The sequence below is a fragment of the Bacillus rossius genome, chromosome 18 (genome assembly GCF_032445375.1).
Source record: "Bacillus rossius redtenbacheri isolate Brsri chromosome 18, Brsri_v3, whole genome shotgun sequence".
In the NCBI taxonomy this organism is placed as follows: domain Eukaryota; kingdom Metazoa; phylum Arthropoda; class Insecta; order Phasmatodea; family Bacillidae; genus Bacillus; species Bacillus rossius.
Window position 1 is genome coordinate 18,500,112 of NC_086345.1, and position 27,756 is coordinate 18,527,867.

General features: G+C 39.6%; 1 protein-coding gene across 1 annotated transcript in view; it reads right to left on the minus strand.

Annotated features, from left to right (window-relative positions):
- Positions 1-14,369: 14,369 nt before the first annotated feature.
- LOC134541159 (ribonucleoside-diphosphate reductase large subunit) overlaps positions 14,370-27,756 on the minus strand; it is a 28,645-nt gene continuing 15,258 nt past the window's right edge. Inside the window, exons 10-14 of the mRNA XM_063384385.1 lie at positions 27,507-27,728; positions 22,349-22,561; positions 19,964-20,059; positions 18,501-18,689; positions 14,370-17,812 (exon numbers count right to left, since the gene is read on the minus strand). Of these exons, the coding sequence (XP_063240455.1) occupies positions 17,582-17,812; positions 18,501-18,689; positions 19,964-20,059; positions 22,349-22,561; positions 27,507-27,728 (951 nt within the window). The 3' untranslated portion in view covers positions 14,370-17,581. The remainder of the gene's footprint in view (positions 17,813-18,500; positions 18,690-19,963; positions 20,060-22,348; positions 22,562-27,506; positions 27,729-27,756) is intronic.

Genomic DNA, 27,756 nt, shown 5'->3' on the forward strand with positions numbered 1-27,756 from the left:
AGTTTTAGCTTTCAGCCATGTGTGTAATTCTACTTATGTCCAGAGCGTGCTAAGTGAGGAGATAGCCGCCACGTGTATTTTCATAGCTCCATAATTTTCTCTAGTTTACTGTGAAGGTATTTTATTAGTTAATCGAAGACATATCCTTGTTTCGTCGTCTGGCGCACCCGTATTCGACGCCATGAGCCATCATATCCCCTACCACTAGTCTCAGGATAGCCTGCAAACCTCCGTGGGGTAATTCCGGGGTGCTCTGCAAACCGTGAATCAGTGCCACCATTCGAGGGCTACGTTTGCAGAGATTAGAAGGTAGACGATGATACGGCCAGTTATGTGACAGCGCCATGTACCATGTGACGTACTGTACCAGGTGATGTGTAAATAAAATCAGTTTAACACTCAAGTGTTTTCCTTTAATTGTTACGGCATCCTGGGTGCCCTAAACAGCCCGGAGAGTCCTCGTCGATGTGTCCTTGCCTGCAGCTACGAGGCAAAGAACCCCGCCCTCGAGTCAAAATTCTAGCTTTTCACAATTTAAATTCACGAATTCTAAAACAGGCAGCGGGGACGATGTCATGTGTATGCACATTAATTCTTACTAAAGTAACCCTATTTTAATGTACTACTTCAAAAGACTCCAGATATAAGGCAAATTTGCCCGATCGCAATTTAATCTAAAAACAAATGATATATTTTTTCTCATTCCGATCTTACCTACCTGCCATGCAATTAAAATAATGTGGATGATATTATTGAATTTAAAATGGCAAACTACACAGTGCCGTCGTCCAGGGTCTCGGGTTCGAGTCCCGGTGCGGCTTTTAGCGGGAATGGCTGTTGTCGATGTAGTGTTTCCGGGTGGGCGCCAGACTAGCTCTGTTTCTAGTCGATAGGTGGGTCGTGGGGTCGGTTGCCCTGGGTGGCCCACTAGGATCGTCGTCGTTGTTGCGTGGGTTATGAGGAATTCCCTACTTGGTGGTGATTGGGAGTCGGGTGGTTAATTGATTAGGCGCTGAAGTAATGTAACAAATGATGTGCGTCGTTTATTCATGCGACTGTGGGTTTGGTGTAATACCATTGATCACACACCACGTCGTACAGAGGGTGACGTCACACAATACAGAAGTTACACAATTACACAAAGTTAGTCTGAAAGTTACTTAATAAGACGTGGCACAAGTTTACAAAAAAAAAATGTTACGCGAAGGTGCATTGCACAAGTTTATGAACGTTATGTGGTGGCACGTCGCACAAGTTTACAAAAAGAAAACGCTCCAGTTTCAAGGCGTCGCACAAAGTTACTAAATATTACGTATTAGCGTGGCACTAGGCGGTTCTGAGCCTGGTTACCCAAAAGAGGGGTGAAGGCGATTGGAGGCGGCCAATCCCGTATATCAATGTCTCGAGGCGGTGTTCGCGTCCACTGTGGTGGAGCGCGGACCGCAGCTAAATTCGTTCAAGTTCCCTTATAGGGTGGTGTCAGCGCCGGGGCGACTGGTTTTAATTAAAGTTCTGTGGTTCGGGAGGCGGCCCGTGCCGTATACTGAAACTACCCCGCAGACCAAGTGTGGTGCAGGGGTTTTTAAAAGTTATGCGGCCGGATTAAGTCCTGGACCGAAAATTGGACCGGGTACGCACGGAGAGATTAGTAAAAAGAGGTTTCGAGAAAGTGACTATAATTACCAGAAGTGAGTTCAATGCAGACAATGGATGATGTCTCTCCATGGGACGTGCGTCCGCCCCGGTCCACGAGTCGCGCTGTACTGGCGTGATGTCATGGCGTCCGGCCGAGGCTCGGTGTCCCTCGCGCCAGGGTTGACCTCATTACGTTAGTTTCCAATGTGATGTGTTAATAAGAGAATTTAAGGGCGTTAAATTCCTACATTAACTATTAAGGCTAAATTAACATCACTCGTCCCTTCTACAAATTGAAGTTAGTATGTTTACGAATTATGACCTTTAAATTATACGTCACACCAGCGACTGTTCGTCTCTTGTCGGACTGCTCTGGTGGGAGGTAATAACGCAACACAAGGGGTTAATAATTATGTCACATGGGTTAATTAACTGATTTAGGCAGAAGGCCGCCAGGGGGAAACTCACACACGTATCGACGTATTTACACACGTGAGTGCCCGGGCACTCCTACGTCGCACTTTCGTTAATCAACTTTGAATTTATACGCAATACTGTTTAATATTCTGTGTTTGTTTTTGTAACGTGGTCGGCTGTAATGACGGTCTGTTTATTGGGGGGGGGGGGGGGGGGCGGGTTCTACCTTGGTTGCTGGTGGCTCGCCAGACTCGGGTGGGCCATGGCTAGGGGCGCGTTCCGTTAGCGGGGTTGAATACTGGCGGTTGCAGGTCGGGCTTTAGGGTGGCCTTCGGTCGGACGACGTCAAACTTGTCACAGCCACAAGTGAAACTGTTACTTTACTAGATAATATACGTTTTAAACTAAAACACCAATAGAACAAATTTATTGTTTAACAAATAGTTTTATTTTTATATTTCTTAAATTTTGATAATGAATAAACACTTTTCTGGAACTTATGTTGTATCAATTTTAATAATTATCTATATTGATATCGATAAAATACAAAATATCTATATGATGTTGGTGCCAATATGGTAGCAGGTTTAACAAAATTACTGGGTAAAAATAAGCATTTGCCTTGTTTCACAAACACAATAAACATTGCTGATTTGAAAATGATTGTCAGTGATTTCAAATTATTGATCAACAATGTCATGTGTCATTCATAGTGATTTATTGAGGAAAAAACTAACAAATGGAGATCCCTCTTAAGTTGATTCAAGATGTAAAGACCCATTGGAATTGTTTTTATTACATGCTTGAAAGGTACATTGAACTGTCTCCTATTGTACATCCAAGGCCGTATTTAGGGAAGGGCAACTGGGGCGAAAGCCCCGGGGCCTCCATAAACGGAGGGCCCCCACAATAGAGACATCGGGAAAAAAAATCTTTCAAATTCCAACAAGTAAACACTAGTAAACATCTTTTATTTTGATGTACTTTTTTCGCTTTTCCCTTGGCTTTAGAAATACAGAATATTAAACTTGAGGGCGTACCGGTGTTGAGGTGAAAATATCGGTGGAAATTAATGGGTTCCACCACGTGAGTGGGCACGTGGACCCGGCTGGAAGACTCTAACACAGGGTGTTACGTGGCCCGTGTGCGGCGAGATATTAGCCCTCCAGATGTTCAACGCAGCTCCTGTCCCTAACTAAGCGCGCTCTCAGCGTCGGGCACGCTTCTAATTACCGCAGTGGGCTCTCAGGGCGTCCCACACGCCGCTGACCAGGTTAGGGACCCACGTAACCCCCCGAACACAAAACACGTAACACAGTTAATTGGCTTTTATTCTACTCACGGTACACGTCCTTACATGATCCTCCACTGATACAACTGTAAAACGCCCGAGGCACGAGTCAGATTAGGTGAGGAGGCGAACCACGCACGTGGCCGCCTCAAGGCAGAGACACGTCCGCCCTCGGCCGGCGGGAGAGAAAGACTGGGCTTAGCTCATGGTTTGCAGGTGGCAACATGGCGCCCTTCGCGCCGAACACAATTGCCGTTACAACTTTGCTGTAGCGTGCCCCGGGTTACTATAGAAAATACATAACTAATTTTACAATAATTATTAAATTACTTCCATGTCCAGAATGTCTGTAATAATTACTTATAAACATAGAACAGGGTTCAAATGAGTTGCACGCTAGTTCCTCTGTCGCCCGCTAGGGAGCGTCCTTGTTCGTGCTTGGACTTATTAAATAATAAAAGATCATGAAGTTATTAATTAAAAACACATACATGCATAGCCATCGTTACACTGTTTTGGGGTGGAAAGAAAAAGGATTACAATATTAATTACTATCTATTAGGGGTGCGGCGCACTGCAGCTAAGCGCCCTCTTGCCGGGCTAGCAACACACGCACACACGCACACACGAGCGGGAGGTTTGAATAGAGATGGTGGTTGGGCGGTGGCATATCGGGCTCAAAGGGGCCGCAGGCCCGGACGACATCAAACTATTACATACTAAACATTTTGAAGCCAATAGAATACATTACCAAAGAACTGTCCGGTGATAAGTAGTTTATCAGCAAAATCATACCGATAGTCTATTGCCTTAAAGCACATATAAATGGAGTAAGTATTCCTCATTCCTAGTGACAGCAGAAATGACAGTAGTGTAGCAGAGACAGAGAAGAATAAGGTAGACTTGTGTAGTTCGCGAACGAACTAGTTCGGAAGAGCGCTCCCACAGACGAACTACGCGAACTAGTTCCCAGATCCCTCGCACCTCAGTTCATTAGTTCGTTCTTTTTCCTATCTCCTTCTTTTAGTTCTGTGCACATGATCTGGCTCTTATCAAAAGTCGTCACTCGTTCTCCCTTTTGGGTATTAATTACGGCTTTGTCGCTGGTCTTTTTGGCTGGCTATCGTTATCTGCTCGGGTCGGATAGCTGAAATTTCAGACGTCTAACGGATACTGACTTTACAAAAATGTTGACTCTTGATCGCTGCAAATGTTTACTGCAATGATACATTTTCAAATATGGTTTTGTTGATGATAGCTTTATACTCGTGTCCGAGCACGGTTACCCCAGGGTTACTTCGCGGTGGGGAAACCGTGGTGTATACTGAGAACATTTCAGAAATAATTACATTAGGTACTTTTATCAGTGTTTACAAAATGATTTGAATATTCATAAAATAATTTTGACAGCTGATGACAACTTTAATATTAAAATTTTGACTAATATAAAACCATTGTTAAATAAACTTATTTTTACATTTCATTTATTATTTATTTTTCATTTAATAAAAAAATAAACTAAACAAGTTGTTTTTATGACTGTCTTAGAATGCCAGTACATGCAGTGTTAAGTAATTATCTCAAAAATAATAAGTGTGGAGCACATTTTTTGTTAACTTTACTCATATTAATTGTTAACATTTTTTATTATTACTTCTATAATTCGCGTGTGTATGTGAAAAAATTCTTAACTACTATGTACTTAACATTTGACATTGTCGACTGTAGATACTTTTCATGTTATCCTATATGCTATATTCTTTGATCAGATGTCTTTAGCTCTTGTGAATGCGCATGTCTAAAACTTAAAAAAAAAAAAAAAAAAAAAATTAAAATGTGTAATAACTTTTTTTCCTAGCCTAAGTTAATTTTAAGTGTGTAGGGGAGGGTCCAGGTTAGAGGAGGACCTAGGTGTGTCTCAGGCCGAAGCCTATACACTCTACCATGCGGGTTTCGAACCATGCAGGACAAGGGTGCGTGCAATCGTGTGCGTAGTGGGGTTTACTGGCCAGCCATGGCTGCAATTGGCACCATGACTGACGCCCCATTGGTCGCCTAGCTTAAAGCTAGCTAAATGTGACCCAGGTAAAACCTGCATAGACACAGGTAAAACCCTGGGCCGGGTCATGCGGGGATCAATTATCATGCATTAAGCAGGCAGGTAGCTACTGGACAAGAGGGAAGAAGGGTCCAGGTAAGAAGAGTTGGAGGGGCAGAAAAATCAACCATGCTGGAGTTGGGTGCTTGGGCCTTGCGGCCCGCATTTAAAGTTTGGGAACCCCTGGGTTGTTATTAACCAGGGGCGCAAGCGCCCCCAGGGGCGGGTGACTTCACTCGTCAGCCCAGCCACAGCTGCCCAGGCAGCCATAGTTAAGACAGAAGTGGGCAGACGAGCCAGTAAACCGGCTCGAACTGCGGGCGCACGGAGCGAAAGGCAGCCTGACGTTGTGCCATCTTCATCTTCCTTCTTCAGGTTAACAGCAGTACTTTTCAAGCCAGGGTGGGGGGAGGGAACCAACCTCGCCACCCAAAATCCCCGAGACGGTTGAAGGTCGCGCCGCTCGAGGCTACTACTGCCAGACCTACAGTAGCCCCAGCTGAAGGTTCCTGATGTCTTCCTTCAGAGTTCCGATGCATTTCAATTCCGTTGCGCGCGCAGCAGTTCACAACTCCGCAAGTTCCAGCCCGCAGTTCGTCTACACTTCGCTACTAAGGCACATCGAGCTCCCCTGCGGTGCCTTCGCCGACGAAGCTGCTTCCTGCCACGTGCCGAGCTACATTCAGGCTACCTTTCACCCCGATAGCCGTAATAACGACTCCACAGGCCGGCCATTGGTCCGCGGACTGCTATTGGTTATTCACAGCCACCCCAGCGAGATTGCAACTTTCGAGCTGGGCTCCCGTATCCGCCACCCGCGGGACGCGGTCGGTAGCAGTTGGCGCTGCTAGGCCGCCCCCAGCACGCACACAAATCCCACACGCACTGCCAGCCTTCGGTTACCCAACTCCCAGCCAACAGCCCGCGAGAGAGATGCGCACACCCCGAGAGACGACCACCGACTTAAAATTTGTATATTTATAAAACAGTATTTTATTCACTAAAATAACACATTTCATAAATAATATTTCTTAAACTAGCTATAAAATAAATCCTTTTATAAATTAAATTTGTTCGATTATAGTGTATGTTAAGTGAAGAATAAAAGCATAACTGTTATATAGGCCATTTTACCGAATTATGTAAATTATTGTTTTATTTACTCATTTGATGTATAATAACCCAAAAAAAGATAATAATCTAGGCGTTCACAACACTGATCATTATAAAAAATACCTACTATAACATACAAAGAAGATCGCCTGCAGTAGTGGTAGCAAAGCGAACGAACTATCTGTGACCTGTCTTCTTTGAATTCGAGAGGGAGCGGACGAACTAAAAGAGCGACCTAGTTCGCCAAGGAGCTGCGAACTAAAAGGAGCGCTCCCGGTCGCGAACTATTATGCGCAAGTCTATAATGTTGGTACTGACTTACAACATCGAAGATTCAAATCGATTATGATCGTATCCTAAACAATCGATCCATCGAAAATTAAACATTATCGAAATATCTAAAGGTAACGTCTATATATAATTAGGGTTGCCATATTTTTTCACGGACCAACCGGGACAGTTTTTTTTTTACTTTAGGTTTTTAGGTATGTCGGTTTCAGTGGGAAAGGGGGGGAGGAGGGGGTAATGAAAACAGTAATGTAAAAAACACTTAAAATATAGAATAGATAATCTTTGTTATTTTATTCATAATGGTACACAAACATTATATTTTTACAAAACAAAACAGTTTTCTACTTGTTGTACCACTCATATTTTTCACTTGAGTGAACCTTTCTCAATAGGTTTGTTTGACTCGAGGTCTCTTTTTGATCTGTCAACTCACGGGGCGCCCTTTTCCGGAAGCAGTATGGCGGATGGTCGTTTTACTCGCAGGGGCAAGTTGCACTCAGGTCACTCAGGTCATGCTCTCGATGCTCCTCCTCTCGAGGGCAAGTCGTCTGCTGGTTGTTTTGGCACGACTTTGACGATGTAGTCAATATATTATCAAGCTACATTTGGTGATGACGGTAATATTTTAATAGATGACGACATTGAAGCGGAAAAACATTACAATATAACTTACTTGGCGTCCTTTATTTAACAATGGCTGTATCCGAATACATAGGGATGCGTCCTTAGCACACACATCCCTACATCCCTTAGCAAATGCAGCCACAATGTAGAGGACGCATTTCTAATGGATGGATAGTATCCGAATACTTTTACTGCTAGCACCACCTGTTGACTGTCAGTCGTACTAATGTTCACGCAGCCATTTTGTGTAGGGATATCTACGAATATTCAGCAAAACGTAAATAATAAATACCTACCAATTAAAAAATAATGTAACGTGTATGTTATACATGTTAGCGATCCAAATAAAATACATTTTATAAATTGTAAACTTTAAAAATAATTATGAATTTTGAATTATCCTTTAACTTTAAAGTCGTATTTTTATTATATTTATTAATGTCTTCATTTGTCTCTGTTTAAGTTATCACTTTCGCTTATAATGCTTTAAACAAATCTTATGCTGAAAATCTGAAGTAATATTATACACAAACAAAATAAAACCAGATTCCGAAGCTAATGGATGTAGGGACGCGTTAGTGGATGCGAGTGTCGCATCCCTAGAAATCTCGAATTAGTGGATGCGTGAAGGGATGCATCGGCATCCCTTGTGAGAATTCGGATTCAACACAAAGATGGCCGCGTCCACTACGATGCACTTTTAGTGGATCCTTTAGCTAAGGGATCCATTAGGCCAGTATTCGGATACAGCCAATAAAAAGATTTGCAATTGTTTCCTAGTACAGGTTAGCTTATGCATACCACAGGCGGTTTAAAGTCAAAAAGCAATATTTATATATATTTTTTTACCTTCATCAAGCTCTCTCATAATTTGTAGTCCAATATATGGTAAATCAATAGCTACTTCATCTTCAGATGAATCTTCATTTCCAAACAAATTTCTCACGATGTCTGCTATATTTTCCGCCATCATTGTTTTACAACAAATCGCGTTTTCTTCGTGTATTAAAAATTACCGACTCTTTTTGCCCTCAGGTCAACTTGCTCCCAACTCTTTCAACTCCCGAAGAGCAAGAGAGACCTCGAGTCAAACAAACCTAATAAGTCCTTCTTCTCTTTAATTTTTTTCATAAAATTCATTGCAGCTAAGTCCGAAGTTAACTTTGCACACCATCAAACCGCGGACTGTGGACTCTAGAGCTGTAGCAAACCTTATGTATTCGTTACTGAGTAACGGGTGCGACGTCTTGTGGCCCCCAGGCCACATTTATGTAATTTATTTATTTTACTCATTATTGATTTTATCAATTATTTCCTTTTTTTAAATGATTTATGTGTCTTAAATTTTATTTAGTGTTATTCTGGTTAATTATTTAATTATTGTAACTTTTTTCTTTTATAGTTTTATTCTGATTTGGTGTCTTTCTAGTGTTATTGTTATTCTATTTATACATATCGATTGTGTTTTCATGGCCGGCTACTGGGAGCGCGGATGCGATGCATCGATGACGTCATGAGCGGTCGTGTGCCGGCGGAGTCGGACGGAACTGTGCGCCAGGGTTGTTAGACGTACCATTTTCATGGTACTTGCACCATAATTGGACCTAGTGTACCATGTACCATGGCAAGGTCGTCATGGTACGCAAATGTACCATAATCTGACTATCCATCAGGTTTCTGGCGATTTTTGTTGTATATTATATTCGCCATATCGGCTTCCTTGTAGATAAAATGTGCCCAGTGTATATTCTAATTTCGTAGTGTCGCCTGTTCACACGCCTGCTTACTTATCTGTAATATAATACTCCAACTGGGCTGCCGGGACTGTCAGATCATTTGATGGCAGTTCCCGCGTTGCTCAAATCTTAGCGGGAAGGGGGAAGGAAAGGCAGGAAAGCTTATCACACTGAACATGAAACGAATTACAGCACATTGTTGATTGTTTTCAGTAGTTAGTTACCTCGCCTCGCCGGTTGTTGTGATATCTGTTCCGTAATAATATTTTATAAAGTCGGAATTATTGGAATTATAGGTACATCAAAAGTTAATATTGCTAGCTGCCTTTTTAGTGTTGTTTTTAGAGATTAGAGGTAGTGTGTGCTAACATAATGAGTTCATGCGGAGAAGATAGTGATTATCTTTGAGTACATTCTCCTATTCAGAAAAAATGTGCTCTCAAAGGTGATAAAAAAAAGTGTTTAGAAATATCGTCGGGAATGGGAAAAATTGGATGACATGAAACTGTGGGTGAGTCCAGTCCTGGAAGACTGTTTAAAAGCAAAATGTAAAATTTGTAGTGTTGAAATGAAAGTTGACATATCTGTTTTAAAACTGCATGGAAACTCGGGCAAACATTCAAAATCTAAGAAGGATGCGAACATGAAATCAGTAAACTGTATGAGTTTTTTCTTAAACCAGAGTAAATCTTTTACACCTCATCAAAACCAGGTAAAAGAAGCAGAAATAAGGATTGCAGCATATTTTGCTGCTCACAATATTCCTTTCTCTGCGATGGATCATTTCTAAATTTTGATTTTAGACAATTTTTTTATGTACCATATTTTTTACAAATGTACCATAATTTTGAATGCGCAGTACCATTACAGAAGCACATCTATCTAACATCACTGCTGTGCGCCGCGGGCTGTTGGTTTTGGAGAGTCGCCGCGACCAGACGTGTGTTGCGAGGCAGGAGATACGGCTTTTCGACTCTGCACCGGCCAGTCCTCACCGGGGCCTGCTGAGATGGTGCCTTGCCTGACCGAGAGGCGTCTTCAGCGGCAAGATATTCGTAAGCTACGCTAAGGTAAAGAGGCGACACTTAGCTTTGGCAGTAGCGGGTTGTGGATCAAGATTTGTTATTAAAAAGAAGCATAGTTTTGTGAGGCGAACTTTTATTTGAACTGCGTATAACGGTGTAAGCATATAGATTAGACTTTGCCGTTGTATAAAATGGATCAATGCTCCTTGGCTGGACTATGATAAGGTGGAGTGTAGAATTTGATGTTATGCCCTGAAGAGATTTATTTTTTTTTTAAATTACGTCTACCTGCGAGATATGCCCTCTGAAGTAAAAAAACATTTTTACTGCAACCGCCTCCTTGCGATTGAGTGATTTTTTTGCCTGGCGCACTTGACTGAACTAATGCTACGTATTTTCTGAAGGTCACGCGCATCAGCTGTTTGATTCTTGGAAAGCAAGACCTGCAGATATTAATGATCGTGCACGTAAATAAACCCGGCTCCCAGTAGGACTCTTTTTGGAACTTTTATAATTATTATTATTATTTATTTTTATAGTATTTGTATTTTCAGATTATATAGGTATTTTGGATGTTTTGAGGATGGAAATTATAATAAAATGTTGATTGTTGAAATGAGCCAAAGTCTTGCTATATATTTTTGTAGTATTTACGGTTTTTTTCTTAGCTCGACCGCCCGGGTGCAACTTTGTGTGAATTACCTTTTTTCGTTTTTGATATTGATAGTTACCCAGGGTGAGTCGGGGACGGGACCTCCCTTCCAATTTGACCGGAAGGTGGGTTTCAGTCTATATACGAGTAACGAAACGTTACACACGGCTGCATTTCGTTACTCGCATGTTTTGTATGTTTCACGCATGCGCGCGCATATTCGATGAATTTACGTTACAAAAAACGATGTTTGTTTATTAAGTAAAGTATAATTTGGAAATTCGTCATCCAAGTTTTTTTACTGTTTATTAAAGGTATTGTGTGTGTAGACAAAGTTTGAGATTGGAACAGAAACAACGTAAGAAAGTATTTTTTACAAATTAGAAATATGTATGTTTTTGTTTTTTTATTATCGCGAATATTCACGTTTTTTTATTATCATCTTATAAGAGATAATATAATAAGGCCGCTGTAATGAGATTTAATTGTTTCTTGGTTAACAAAAACTGTTAATTATCAAATATTGTAAATTGTATATATTCTATTTATTATTATTTACGCGACGTCGTATTGTACGCGTACGCAATACGACTCGATTCGTTGCATGTTATGCGGTATCAGAAGTAACGAGTAACGATACGATAGTAACGAGTACTGATTGTTATAGTAACGAATACATACGGGTACGCTTTTTTTCGTTACTTTTACACCTCTAGTGGACTCATGCATCATACCCCGTTCATCACTCCAGGCACTTCGCCTCCAACGGACTTCTCTGCTGCCGACTTCTGTAAATTTGTATTACTGTGTTACTTACCAAAATGTTACTGATCACACAAGAGCAGATTAATCATTCTCTGATCTAATAATTTTGCTCAATTATTTCCAAGAAACTGTGCCCTGAATCTAAACCGGGACAATTTCAACAACCGGGCGGGACACCAGGACAACCCAGTATATCCGGGACTGTACCGGCGAAACCGGGACGTATGGCAAGTCTATATATAATTAGCAAGGAATTTTTTCTACATGCATACTATAAATAACATTTTTTTTTATTTTAAATTTTCCAAAACTATTGAAATAAAGTTCCAGAAAAGTTTCATATATTTCTGACAGCGGTATTGGTAAATGTTAGGACAGTTATTATTTTAATTGCAATCGAAATAAATTATCTATCTTTGTTATCATAAGTACATCAATTACACATTTTCTATATATTACTTAGGTTAATGTGCTGACTTTAATTACAGTACAAACCTGAAACATTAAGATTTTCTTACAATAAATACCTTAGTTTGATGGGGAAAAAAATTCTGCCCTGAATTAGCTGTGAACAGCAGCCAAAAATGGCTCATAACCATGGCAGCTCTACTCTCTTCATTCTTCTGTATAAAAAAAATTAAAACACTAAGATCACAAACCAAGGAACAAACCAAAAAAAGGTGACTTGTTTATCATAGTGCAACCAGAACCATATTTTAATTTTTTTAAAAGTATTTATGAAATGGCAGTTAATTATATGATGTAAAGAATTAAAATGATGTAATTATAAAATAATGAAAAAATCTAAAAACTTGTTTTTAATTTCTTACATTTTATTTGGCATATTATAATATGACGTCGTACCTCCGTACCACCGGGTTAAAGCCCGGATCACAGTCCTGTCCGCAGCGCGCCGCGACTTTGGGGGTGCCGTCACTTCCGCTCCGTGCGCGTGGGAGTGGTGCCCCCGCGTTCTGGTCTCCAGTCCCGCGCGAGCCACCTGCTTCGAGGCTAGGCGCGGTCGCGAGACGGGAAGCCTACAACTCACGTAGTTTCGGTTCCCTACCACATTCGTGCAACTTTGGATTTCTCTCAAAAATTGAAATTAAAAAAATCGAAAGGTTAGGTTAGGTCAGGTCAGTCACACTTGTTTTCATTGGAAACTTCTGATTTAGCGGCTGAAGTGGCGTTAATACCAAAACGCAAAACTTCGGAAATCTTCAGGAATTCTCGCAGGGAACCAAATCTACGCGAGTTGTAGGCTTCCCTCGCGAGACACTCCATAAACTCGCTGCTATTATCGCTTTTGGTTCTGTTCTATAGTGTGTTATAATCTCTTTTATCTTCTTTTTTTTCCTACCATGAGCGTGAGTGTTGTTTTGTACCGGGCGTGTCCGCGGGCCAAAACACGTGGACTAACACAGCTAGCCTGCACCAGCGCGGGAGACGTCCCTCGGCAGCTACGCGGGCCGGGCGGTCCACCCCTGCCTCCCCGCAAGGGGCTGCTCTACGCGAGAGCTGGCGCCGGGCAATACAAGACTACGGCCGAGAGACTTCCGCCACGGCTCCACGCATCCTACGCAGGGCCGGCGCTGCTAAACAGGCGAACTAGGCAACCACCCAGGGCACCAAGTAGCTGGGGGCGGCGCAGCACGACACACAACAGCTGATACAATATGTTTAACGATTACTGAAACTAGATGAAAATGGAATTTTTTAACAGCCTGCTTACATTTGATTGTTGACAAAATCTTAGCCTTACGTGATGTATTTTGAGGCAAGGAATATTTTTTTTTGGGGTGTCCGGCCCGTGGGGGAGGGGGGGGGGGGATTAAGGTTTTTCGCCTAGGGTGCCAATTTACCTTGCACCGGCCCTGATCCTAGGGCGACGGGTACGCGACAAATAAAAATGTACTCTGTTAGTTCTCCTATGAATTTCAAGGCAACATTTTAGATAAATTTTTTTGACGATATGTCGATATTGCACGTGACATAGATTCCAGAAAATTTCATTATTATTTTTTTTTTATGAAATTTTTAATCATAGATAGAGCCTTTGTTATGTACCTTAAAAAAAATTAAATATAATACAAAATAAATCTACCATTCACACAAAAGTGACAAATTTTTTTTGTTAGCGAGCATGTATTAAACGTATTAATTCTAATCGTCTCCTTGTATTTTTTTGCACCGACCACGTGACGAACTGTACCCTGTGAGCAGGCGTGTGTGATGCCTGGAGAGCCCAATATTACGTATTACACAATAAGCGTGCCCGACGCTGAGAGCGGGTCAGGTCTGAGCGTATTACGGGAGTTAACCGAGGGTCTAGTCTTGCCTCACACAGACGTCATGCCCCGAGACGGATGATAGCCGGGTCCACGTGCCCTTCCAAACACCGTAGCAACCCTCTCGAAACCCGAACCCCGACACAATGTTACTGTTTTTGAAACCGAGTTTCATACCTTTCGTCACCTGTGGACAACCTATATACAATATACCTATGTAATCAGGAACAATTTCCCCCCCCTAATAATTGCAACCGTACACTAGCTAGAAGTTAATTTTGTGTTTCCATGGCCGGTAATGCAGATAGCTTAATTTCTACAGTTCCGTTTTAGAAACATTTAGTCACAGCAATCTGGAATTAGCAAAAACCTAAAAATCGAACAAAGCAGGTAAAGAAGAGTTTTTTTTTTTAAAAAAAATTACAAACATAATATAGATAATTTTTTATTTTGGAATCTAAAACATGTATATAAACAAGGAAATTACATGCATACATTTATGTTTTAAATAAGAGTATAACACAGTGCAACTGACAATAATAATAATAATAATAATAAATAAGTTTTAAACATCACATATATAATCCAACTTATATTACTGAGAACATGAAGATTTATAGGAAGTACAGGTGAATTGTTAGTTATTGAGCAGTGGTTGGTCCACAAGAGATATTTAACAAGCAATTACTAGTGCAAATGTAAGAAAAATAAAACCTCATAAATGAATGATGAGGTTGGAACTTAAAAAATGTGGCAGGAGACATACACAACCAACAAAAAAAATAAAAAACAAGACAAAATAATAGGCGTGAGATTTCTGAAGGCAGCTGTGACAATTGTCTTTGAAACAATGCCACAAAAGTGTACAAAAATTAACGATACACAATGAAAGTACGTATAAATATGTTTGTAGAGTCTGGTCAGAAATAGAAGGCAAAAAATCATTAATTAAATCAAAATAATAAAACTTTTAAAAACAACTTAAGAAATACACACAGTAACCTCATAATAAAGTAAATGGTTTATCAATTTAGAGTACTTAAATATTATCAGATCCATACAAAATGTTTTAAAAGAAATAATAATTCAGTATAAAGCACTTTCATTAATAAGTACCAAAATAGTGTTTTTTTTTTGTAATGAGTTGTTACTGCACAACATATATGTGAATTCAGTTCAAATTGAATTTGAAGATAAAAAATAAAATTTTTCATTATAAATTATTTTTAATAACTGTTAATGATTTCGTGCAGCAAAAATTGACATTTTAAAATACTAGTTGTAATCTAATAACAATTAACACAGAACAATTAAAAAAGTATGCTTGTTTTCAACCAATGGAAAAAATATCTGAGAATACAGACTGTTCCACTGTCTGAACTTTAGCTTCTCTGCTGTTCAGTATACATGTTGATAATGCACAACCTCTATGCCAGTACTTAACATGAGGTCATGTGCAACAGCATCACAACATTAAAAATACAACAGAAATTTCATTACTTCAAAATATGTTAGAAATTTAAACAAATACACATTCAATTTTTTTTAAAAGTATTATTTTGAAATCTGGAATTTTGCGTAGGCCTAATGAGAGTCCAAAAAATGATATCTTTACTGCAATGAGTAATCTCAGTTTAGGTTACATTTTAACTAAAGCGAGCACTACAATACATACTGTTCTAAGGTTCACTCAAAATAATTCAACCACCTTAAACTAACTTAGACTACAACGTCTCAGAATGCTTATGCTCTATTTTTTTTCTTCCTGTACGAGTATTCCCCATGCAAAGGGAAATTAACTCACACTGAAGTGTGTGCCATCACACTTCCAAGGTAACACTGCCAACTGAAAGGCAAAGACAGGAAAGTCACTGTTCCAAAATGAGTGGAGCCCAAAATGTACAACTTCGCTAGTAACGACAGTCGATCCGAACCGGTTAGGCATATGAGTCGCGGCCACATCAAGGTAGGACTGCACCCTCGAAAACGAAGCAGACTTTATCTCTGCATCTGAATACTAGCTTAATGGACCCCTTAGCTAAGAGATGCACTCAAAGGTGTGTTACTTCAGAATTCTCACGAAGGATGCATTCAACTTAAATCGTGATTTCTAGGGAAGCAACATTCATATCCACTTGTGCGTCCCTACATCCACTAGCTTCGGAACCATGTTTTATTTTGTTTGCATATAATATTACTATGAATTTTTTTACATAAGATTCATTAAAAACATTATAAGCCTAAATGATAACGAAAATACAAACTTACAGGGGTATTTAATTCTCACTATTAGTAATTTTAATAATTTGAGATTTATAACAAAATTATTATTATTATTTTTTTGGTTGACATTTATAACTGGCACGAGCATGGAATTTTTTTAAAATGGTGTTGTAATTTACTTTTTGTTGAATATTCGTAGATATCACAACTCGAAATGGCTATGTGCACATTAGTACGACCAACTAGTAGTAAAAAGTAGTTGGATAAAATCCATCCATTAGAAATCAGTCCTCTCAATTGTGGCTGCAATCGATAAGGGATGTAGGGATGTGTGTGCTATGAACGCATCCTTATGTATTCTGATACAGATTTTAATACTTCCTGATGGCGTGAAGTATTTAGTTTATTACTCTGAAACACACGGACAACATTTTCACATCATTTCTTAAATGCCTCATGACGACTAAAGTTAACCTTGAGCTACAGTACCACTTTAACAATTTTCTATTTTCTGGTGTCAATTGTAAGACTATGCTTGCAGATTCTCCCTTGTGACAGAACATTCCCTATTCTTTAACCAGTGCCGTTTCAAACTATATATGTAACAGTAAAATTTATTTTTGAAACTAAGAAGAATGGCAGCCCTATCTCGAGAAGGCACGAGTTGTCGGGACAGAGTAAGCTTGCTCTTAACTCATTGGGCCTTGAGGCTGTTCACGAGTCATGAGCCTAGCCGTTCGGACAGTGGGTCTCACTAAGGCCAGGCCGTAAGCTACAAGAGGAATGCAACGCAACAACCAGCCAACCAACCAACCAACATGAAACACGAGAATCTCACGAACATTAATGAAGCACTAAAGTCATAAGAATACAGAAACGATTAAAAAACTTGAAATAATAAAAACAGCAGAAAAAATTTCTTCTCAGAGATTCTTTCAACAATTCCTGTTTCTCGCAATAAAAAAATATTAAAAATTGTCTATAAAAACCTGTTAAAAAATCCTAGTTATGAGAATTTTCCAGTATAATAAAGTTAAAAAAAAAAAATATCACTGGACCTATCAACACATACAATTATTTTACCTTTATGATAAAAATTTCAAATTTCTACGTGTACCTTGAGATTTTTTAAAACATGTTGCATATATTAAAAAAAAAAAAATTTACACTAATCTTTAGAAGTTTTTGGCACACACCACTTGAATCATGGAATGCGTAAGTGCAAGCCAAAAATGCAAGAAGTTGAAAGTTGGCCGATGCTCACTGAATTCTTGGGTACTGCGATTGAATGGGTATTTGGAAAACTTGTCCGACTTCTTGCGACTCGTGTTTCTTGCGTAGTTTGTAAGCCTGGCCTAAAGCCTAAGGCCTGAACCGAGCGGTGATAGTCTCCGGAGTATTCGCGAGGGGGAGGCAACGCGAGCTACGACCCGCACATCAGGCAGTCGTCCTTGTTCTGCAGCGAGCACGCCAGCGCCTTCATGTTGAAGATGTCCCCCTCGGGGTCCCCGGGAGAGGCGGCGCCGTTGGCGGCCGCGCGCTCGGGCTTCGCGCCCACGCCCGCGCTCGTCGCCAGCTTGCTCTTGTCGACCGTGAACTGGATGGCCGAGGCGGCGGGCTTCGTCCGCAGGTAGTACATGCCCGTCTTCAGGCCCTGCGCAGTCGGGGGTCGCAACATCTCAAAAGCCATTCACACTAAAATCGAGAGGTTCGCGAAAAAGAGCAAGTGCTACAAATGACATACAGAATGTCTGTCACTAATGACTAAACTCTGGGAATCAATTGTTTAGTTCAAAGGCAACAAAAAAAAAAAAATTATTTAACTATTTTCCAACGAATCCTCATTTCAGGAGATACGTATTTCAGTTTTCCCAACTTTTCACTACCTTATACTATAAAAACACTAATAATTTCAAATATACAGAGCCTTTCAAACGTTCATTACACATTTTTTTTAGAGTCAAATAAATAGTTCACCAATATCAATTTACATACTTAAAAAAATGAAATAGGTAATGCACAATATATAAAAATGTTAACCATGGTGTTGAAAAAAATTCAACCCTTTATAAATGTTTGTTTCGCAAACTAAGCTTCCCGAATCAAATGGATATTGAAATTTTACGTACACAACTGCAAGTTAAATTACAATATATACTGGGGAATGGTAACCAGATATGTATGAGGGGGGGGGGGGGGGGGGGAAATTTACCCAGTGAACTTCTGAGGTTATCAGTTTTGGAATTCTTTTAATTTAGTTTATTTCCTGTAATATTTTCCCTCGAATAACGAATCCTTTCGAATACCAAGGATCTGACTGACCAACCCCCGGTTACACTCACCGACTTCCAGGCGAAGAAGTGCATGGAGGTGAGCTTTCCGTAGTTGGGCTGGGCGATGTGGATGTTGAGGGACTGGCTCTGGTCGATGAAGGCCCCCCGGTCGGCGGCCATCTTGATGATGGTCTTCTGGGAGATCTCCCACACCGTCTTGTACAGCGCCTTCAGCTCGTCCGGGATCATGTCCACGCCCTGGCCCGGGAGTGGCGCACATCCTACACTGCTCTCCTTCCGCAATTCCGCGTTTTTGCTCCTCGTTTTTAAATAAATTTGTAATACAATGATTCATAATCAGTAGGGACCGGCAAAATTCGCGGGTTCAATGACCTCTAGGATAGCCTCCATTATCCTCTGCATTTCTCAAGTAAACACGCGTGTTATTGGGTAGTAAATTGTGAGGCGTCTCCACTGGGTAGCTCGTGCTTCGACGCTTCTTTGGTCGATGGTCTCTCATTGGCCCAGAGAGCTCCAGTTAAACTGCGAGCCAATAGCAGAACCAGCAGAATTTTACACATGTTTGAAGTTCAGCCTATCACGAAATGAATCCGCGAATTTTTCCAGTCTCTAATAATCAGTTGTTTATTAAGTGTTTTATAAATTGAATATTTACTGAATAATTTTTATAAACATCAGGCAATTTTTTTTATGTCAATCCTAGCACGAACTAAGATCATATAATCATGTTGTATAAGTTTTAAAGTAATTTTTTGTGTATAGTCTTTGACATTTTTTAATTAATTTTTTTTTTTGCATATCGTTCATAATTCACATGTCAAAAGGCTAGACACAAACAAATAGCAAGCCCATATACAATATAAGTACATGCTCTTAGTTAATGCTAGGGTGGACAAAAACTTTGGTCTTGAAGTTTCGATCAATACAAACTAGTTATTACTCTAGTATAAGTAAATAAAGATGACATCATCTCTGTGTGTAAAGTTCAGGAAAACAATATATAAATGAAAAACAAAAATTAAAATATTTAGAAAACCAAATTTAACTTTTTTTATATTTTTTAGACTTGCCAACTGCATGTCAGAAGCCCCAATCAAATTAAGGGAGCGGAATTATATGTTTTTTACACTATCAAACATGCATAAAAAAATAACACACACAAATGTGATTGAATAGAAAAAGTTAAGCTCATCATCTGCTAACCACGTGTAGCAGAGCACAGCAAGCTCCCATTTACTGCTGTAGCTAAATTTTTGTTCATAATCATAATGTATTATACAGCAAACATGACACAAAACTTTATCTTGGTACAAAATTCACCAAAATAGTGTAATTCTGACAGTGGTTTACAAAGCACTTAGAACAATTAAGTCAGAGCTACTGTTTGGATTAAATTTAATTAATTGAGCATGCATTTGCGTGTGTGAAGCAAGTGCCAATGTTAGCAATGTCGTAATTCACCACACGACCGTGTCCCTGTGTGCATGTCATCGAATGGAACACACTCCTACCTGCACGGATCCTCCCTGCGCTATTATCTGGTTCTTCATCTCGTCGCTCCACAGCCCGCGCTCCGTCAGATCTCGCAGCAGGTGGTGATTCACCACCTGCAGGGAACACCAGCAACCCACTCACACACTTGTGCATCATTAGTACTATAAAGATAATCACGGTGATGCAGGGTAGACGGATGATGGATGGATAAAAGTACCGTATTGGTCCGAATATAAGGCGACCATTTTTACATAAACGAAAGATGCAAAAATTGGAAGTCGCCTTATTTTCGCACCCAAGACGTCAGAACCGCAAACATTAGTTCCAAGCTGAAAGCTACAGTAGAAACATTGTTTAACAAAACGTTCACAATTTTTTATATTAACTAAAACTTTGTTACCTCACACGGGGAAAAACGATAAATCCACATAATATTGCAGTAATTCACAATTGTTTGAAGTTGAAAATTAAAATATTTGTTCTTGAGTAAAAACGTGAATGTTGAAGCATCTCAAAATGGCAACCTTTTATTTCACAATTCATATTTGTACTTTGTGTACAATCGCGTGTTAACATTTACGGTAATTTATCTTCAGATTTTTAACGGAAATATTTGTACTAAAATATCACAGTTATTTTCAGAACGATTGTTTACGTTTACAAACATTTCGGATATGTTTGGAAATTCACGGCTGCCAACTGTCTTTACACAATATTTCTTTGTTGTAAAACGAACATTGCCGAACACGCACGAAGACGCCATATTAACAGGAATTTGGTACGTTGCTTCAAAAGCTATTTTAATAATCCACTCTTTATTTATGTAAAAACCTTTCATAATTATAATAGATTATTCTTTCAAATTCATAGAACAGACTCTCTCTGTCAGAGAGTAATATGGACAAATATACGCGGTCACGTAACCGAAGTTATTCATGGCCGTATGCTTCATCATGTCAGCTAGCCACTTGTTTTGTTCCGGCAAGATACATTCTTTGTTTGCTTTTTTTTACGTTTAACACACTACTAAATAGTAATACGCCTTGTTCTGTGGTAATACGTAGCTTAAGTCAAACTGAAAGTTAAATGCTATATTTTAAGAGTGATTAATAGCCATTGTAAAAATTTTAAATTCGTAGATACAGTAAACTGTGAAAAATGAACAATCACACATCGGTGGAACGGCGGGGAACGAGCTCTAGACAAATAAACAGCTCTGAAGATGACAATTATGCAGCTTCATTAGAGTAAACATACGAAAAAATTTCTAGTGTAATACTTAAAAATGTAAATATTTTCTAATTGTTTTCTTTTGACTTTTAGGGTAGGCCATTCAAACTTATTTTAAATAAGTAATGTGATAAATATAAATTAATTGTTATACATAAATGCAAAAACGATTTATCAACACAAAATGTATGTCTAATGAATTTTCACATTAATTTCTACCAAAAATTATTTTTACATTTGTTTGGCCTTCTGAAACTGCAGGTGGCCTTATATTCGGGGTCGCCTTATATTCGGGCCAATACGGTATGTGAAATTAGATTTAGCATACAAAAAAAAAAGTTTTTATCAATAACACGGTTGGCCAGCCTGCGTTAAAATCAACATGGCATCATTATTGCTTGCCGACGTTGGAAGTTAAAGATATTTTAACGAGTGGAGAAAAAAAGTTGTTAATGTTGTATTTATGAAATAAAGCTGTTGTATTGAAATGAAATTTACAATGTTATCCCCGCAAGTACAAAAATTTAACTTTTGTTGGTTTAGTGTTATGATTAATGGAGGCGATTGCGGTTGTGATCTAACCTTAAAATAATTTATCACGTTTTTAGTATATTAGTGCTAGTCACCTTACTGGCCGGAAAATACACAATTGTGGCAAGAATAAATTTATGAGGATCTATTTTACATACAAATTATCGAAAGTTCTTACGACCTCCCATTCTAAATAGATAGTTAAAGGAGTGCACGAGAGAGAATAAGACTGGAACAGAATGGAGGATGAAACTACAGAGAAAGATAGATGTATTTTTTACTTCCCTAGAAGCAGTGAATGATTGATTGATGGATGATTGATTGGATGAGTGATTGGATGATCGATTGAATGATTGATGGATTGATTGGATTGATGGATGATTGATGGATTGATTGGATTGATGGATGATTGATGGATTGATTGGATTGATGGATGATTGATGATGATGATGATGAAGTGGGCAAATGGTAGGTAAAAGTCAAAGGCAATTGTTTTTAATTTGACAACCTAAAAACTGCTTTTATATTTCTTCTTCACAAAATCTTAAGCCAGCATGAAGAGCAAAAATTAATATTTCTTCTTCAAACAATGTTGAGACAACACGAAGCACGAGTATATTCAAGCGTGACGGCTCCCGCACCTGGAACTCGCCGGACAGCACCCGCCTGGTGTAGATGTTGGTGGTGTAGGGCTCGAAGGACTCGTTGTTGCCGAGGATCTGGGCGGTGGACGCGGTCGGCATGGGCGCGAGCAGCAGCGAGTTGCGCACGCCGTGAGCCGCGATCCTGGCCTTGAGGGCCGCCCAGTCCCACAGCCCCGTCGGCTCGACGCCCCACATGTCGTACTGCAGGACCTGGCGACAGGACGTCGGGTCGTCAGCACTCGCCCGCAGAGAACTTCAAATGCACGACATGAACGGACAAAATTATTGGCTGGAAATGATTATCGTGTTTTACTGCATAATCGTCGCACGCGCATAATCGTCGCACTGTTGTTATAGGGCGTTCCAAATCGGGAATAAAAACAATTCGCGCATAAAAGTCGCCCGATGTTTTTGGTCCGGCCGCTGCGTTACAGTCGCGTAATGTTTCCGGTCCCGCTGTTGGATTCCAAAACGCTTTGCGCATCTCAAACGCCATCGACGAAAGTGAAGATGACGACATCTGGCAGAGTGACGGCGACGATTCCGACGACAACCCCGGCGAAAGTAACTGTTGGTAAGTACAGAAATAGGCAAGCGATGCCGAGTCATTCTGATGAGTTAAATCATTTAATTTACCGGTACAGTGTTTTATTTTAAACTACTTATTGCTTAGTTAAAAAAAAAATTTGTTTTCTTTCTTGTAGGTTACAATGATAAAATGACTCGCGAATGACAACAAATGCATTTTCAAAGATTTTTTATTTCTTTTAATAAATTTTTCAGTAACTAACTTTAATTGTTTCGTTGTGAAAAAATCTATTTTTTTTTTATTAAATGTACTTAGTTTGCAAGATATTTTGTTATGAAAATCCTAACCTCCAAAAAAAAAAATTTCTCATAAAAGTCACACCCCTACTTTTCAAACTTTATTTTGGCATTAAATGTGCGACGATTATGCGATAAAACACGGTATATCAGAAATCCAGTAAATTGGGAATGTTGGCCGATAACAATGTGTAACGTTGCAAATCATGCCCTCCCTAGCTTAGCAAAAGCCTGTTTTATGTTTTTACTGGTTTTCACTTTGCTGCCTAGGTTAATATTTGTGTGTGATTTTCAGCAGTTGATTGCATTCCAAACTTTTTTTTTTCCCACAATTAAAATTTTACGTGTGTGGTTCATGAACGTCAACATTTTTACATTGTAGAAGAGTGCAGTCTGTGAAAGAAAGATAGATGTGCGATATCAAGGCGCTGAAATAACAGATGATAGCTTATCGATCCAGTGTTCGAGATGGACAGAGACGTTCACCAGGACATTGGGAAAGCTTTCATACCTGGGAAATCACAGAATAGTTGAGTTGTAAGAAAAATTGTGTGTAGCCAATCGGAAGGTAGGTTTGTTTTTTCCAGGGAAGTCCCCCACTTTTCACCGCGCTTCGTTTCGTCTGTCGGCCGAGAGGTCGTGCAGTTTCGGCGGCCCAGCAAATGTATTTTCATTCGGGAAGTTGATGAAGATTACACGTACAGTGAAAGTCCGTTGTAGCGAATACGGTCTATAACGTAAAGTCCGCTATAACGATAATTGCCATCGGCACCGTCAATTTTGCATATGCTGCGTAGGATAAAAATTTCGGAAATAACGAATGCAGTGTGGGCTCATTTTCGCTATAGCGAAAGATCACACACCTGCAATTTTGCTCTAAAACAATGAGAAAACATCTACAATTTCCTTAATAAATGAAAAACAGTAGGGTTGTGCGAATGTTCGGTATACCGATACCGAAATCGAAATTTTGCTACTTTCATTTTCGATTTCGGTAAGAATTTCATCTGTCGAAGTTCGTTTTTAGCGAAATATTTCGAGCCAAACGAAAGTTCAATAGCTTACCGAAGTTCGTTTGTTCTAGTTGAAAAAGAAATCGTAATTTAATAAAAATGTACAGTATAATACCGGTACAATAACGTTTCTTATTATAAAGTATATTTCACTTAACGAATTTTTTTTAAGTCCCCGCCAAAAATCGTATCTTCGCCATGCAAAACGGTTTCAGTTTAAAGTATCATTTTCACTATAACGTATAAATTCTACTAGTAGCGTGGCATTACTACACCAAAATTTACTTAAACTGGTAAATAAATTTCCAGCTAAATGATTAATGTAGTGGAACAAAGATACACAAATACCACCGCAACGTATTTTCTAACCTCTAAATTCTCAAAACAAAGTTAACAAACAGTTGCGCGCACAACCATAGATTATACCGTACGTAGTATGCGACGTGAGCAACACAACACCATTCGATACATCGAAAGACGGAGGTTTGAGAGAAGTATTAATTATTTAGACACAAGTGTTACGCTACGCTAAAAATACTGTTTGATGTCTGTGCCGGGATTGTTTATTGTTATTGTTGAGTTTATTTTCAGGTTACGTTATTTAGACACCGCATTGTATTTGTGCTACGATATGAATGATCCTGGAGATAAAAAGAAACGAAAGCAATTCACGCTTAAGGAAAAAGTGGATATACTCAGAGAACTAGACACGGGGAAAAAAGCAAGTCGCAGTTGCGAATACATATGGCATTGCGGCTCTCCTGTAGCTATTTTTTTTATATATTTTTTTCTCTTTGTAAAGATATGTATGCATGTTTCAGTGCTAAGTACAAAAACTTGAGGTACCTGTAAGTACTTAGCACTGAGATTCTACTGTAATGTCTTTATATGATTTGCTTGTTATTACTAATAATGTAATAACATATGCAAATCATATAAAGACATTAATTAGAAAAAAGATTTCCATTAAGATTAATTTACGTGGTGATGAAAAAAACTCACGTTAATGAAAATACAGTAAAATCATAATTTGAACAAACATGGCAGATAAAGTAAACAAAATTCAACCGTGATTACAGTAGGTCTAGGTATCAAAACAAAATCATGCAATATTTGAAAAATTACCTGATTCATTTGCTTTCAAACAGTAGTGTAGGTACTATATTCATAAAACATACATTCCAGAACTGTTAGTACACTATTTAGTATTTACCGTATACACATAAACAAAGAACGTACCTACTTTTATTCGCGCACAGCCAAACAAAAACATTGTCGTCTGCTTTATTTAAATTTTACATACTCTGACTGGCATATATAATCCTCATAATATACAGCCAATTAGACAAAAAGGTCAACAAGTCACTGCATGTAATGACCACTTGGCAGCAACCATTTGTTATGTTTTGACCATGTCCCTTGCCTAGTTTACAGCTTCCTGAGCTAGCCATGTGTGACAGTGGTGCAAGATGGCGGCCGTTCCGCAGTATTCACGTATTTTTTCATCAGTACCATGCACGTGATAAATATATTATCATAGACTGCGACATTACGACTGTAAAGGAAATAGTCTGTGCGCTGAAAGATCTGGATTGATTCTTGAAATTTACGAGTGACATGGGGCTGTGTTGTGTGGTCTAGGGCAGATGTTGATTTTATTAAATAGTAATATTTATATATACATCAAAAGGTACCAAAATGATTTATGTAATAGAATTTATTACTGAAGAGCAAATTTTGGGGCACTTTTTTTCTTTGTTAATTAAAAAATTTCGCTTAACTTTCGTTAAGAATATATTTATCTCATAGAAAAATTCATTTTCGTTTCACTTTCGCGAAACTTGATAAATTTTCTTTCACTTTCATTTCGTGTGGATAAAGTCACTTTCGCACAATTCCACGCGTCCGGCAAACGAAACAACGCGCATGGTGTGGCCGTCTTGGCAACACCGCACAAGGTGGGGCCCCACAGCGAGCATAGCTTGCCTCGCGGCGACGAAAGCAAGACAGGGCCCCGCTGCGAGCATTACTTATTTAGAATCACGCCGATTGTAGGGGAAGGCTACAACTCACATAGTTTCGGTTCCCTACCACGTTCGTGCAACTTAGGATTTCTCTCAATATCGAAATTAAAAAAATCGAAGGGTTAGATTAGGTCAGTCACAACATGCTTGTTTTTATTGGAAACTTCTGATTTAGCAGCTGAAGTGGCGTTAATACCAAAATGGAAAACTTCGGAAATCTTCGGAACTTCTTGCAGGGAACCGAAACTATGTGTGAGTTGTAGGCTTCCCCGATTGTAGCCCGTAAATGAGCATAACTCGTCTCACACTTGCATCGTAAGCGTGCGGGGAGTAGACGAACACGGAACTTGTCGAGCTCGTCTCTTCTAATCAAAACGAAGCGGCGTCTGAAGATGATGACAATAATGACGACGAACCAAGTGACGTATCTGTTCCGTCGAAAACGTCAATGGAGGCACTCGACACAATGTCATTTTTATCAGCATACAAATGCTAGGACGAAAGATTTGATGAACTTCCAAGAGGTCCAGTCATTTATTTTGTCCGAAAGTCTAGTGAAATCAAGGCAAACGAAAATTGATTCGTTTTTTAAAAAGTGATTTTTAATTTTGTGTTATTTTCCAAGGGTCTGTACGAGTGATTATTTGTGTGTTACTGACCAATTGTCGGAAAAATTATTTTATATAATTTGTATGGTTGTCCAACGTAATTAGAAATTTTTTGAATTTTTTTTTGTATTCAAAACTCCGAAAATATGCCCCCGATATCATCAGCCTAGCACACATGTCTCCAGCAAACCAGCTGCGGTCAAAGCGACAGGAAGCGGCCGGCATGACCTTGCGTGACCCCGCCCGCCCGTCTACATGTAAACAAACAGCTGTGCGCTTAGCCACGATGCGTGACGGTCTCATATTTCGCCGTCGGCAAGTGCTGATATAGCTTAAAAATGTTATTTTAGTAAGTTTTATGTATATTTCCTTTACTTTTGTTGTGAATTAGTAAAAACAAGCGAGAAAATAATATATTTTAAAAATGCTACAAAAATATTTTTTTTTTTTTTAAATTTCGGCTATAACAAAAATTTGCTATAACATAAACTTTTGGCGCCGTTATAAATTTACGTTATAACGGACTTTTACTGTAGTTAAATCCAGATTCTTTTATTTAAGAATTGCCAATAACAGTCTTCTCGAGTAGTGTAATCATCATTAGCAAACCACATTCTGTTCAAGTGTACACGTTATGTGTGTGCGAGGAGCAGAGTCGTCACGACTGAAGCACCGCCGGACTCACCCCCTGGCTGACGGGGCAGCCCTGGTACGTCTCGTACGGCCCCAGCCGCTCCGACAGCTCGCAGCTCGCCTCCAGCGCCCCGTAGTAGATGGTCTCGAAGATCTGCAGGTTCAGCAGCTGGGCCTCGTCGCTCTCGAACGGCAGCCGCATCAGGATGAAGGCGTCCGCCAGCCCCTGGATGCCGATGCCGATCGGCCGGTGCCGCATGTTGGACGTCCTCGCCTGCAGGGAGGGAGCCACGCACGCTTCA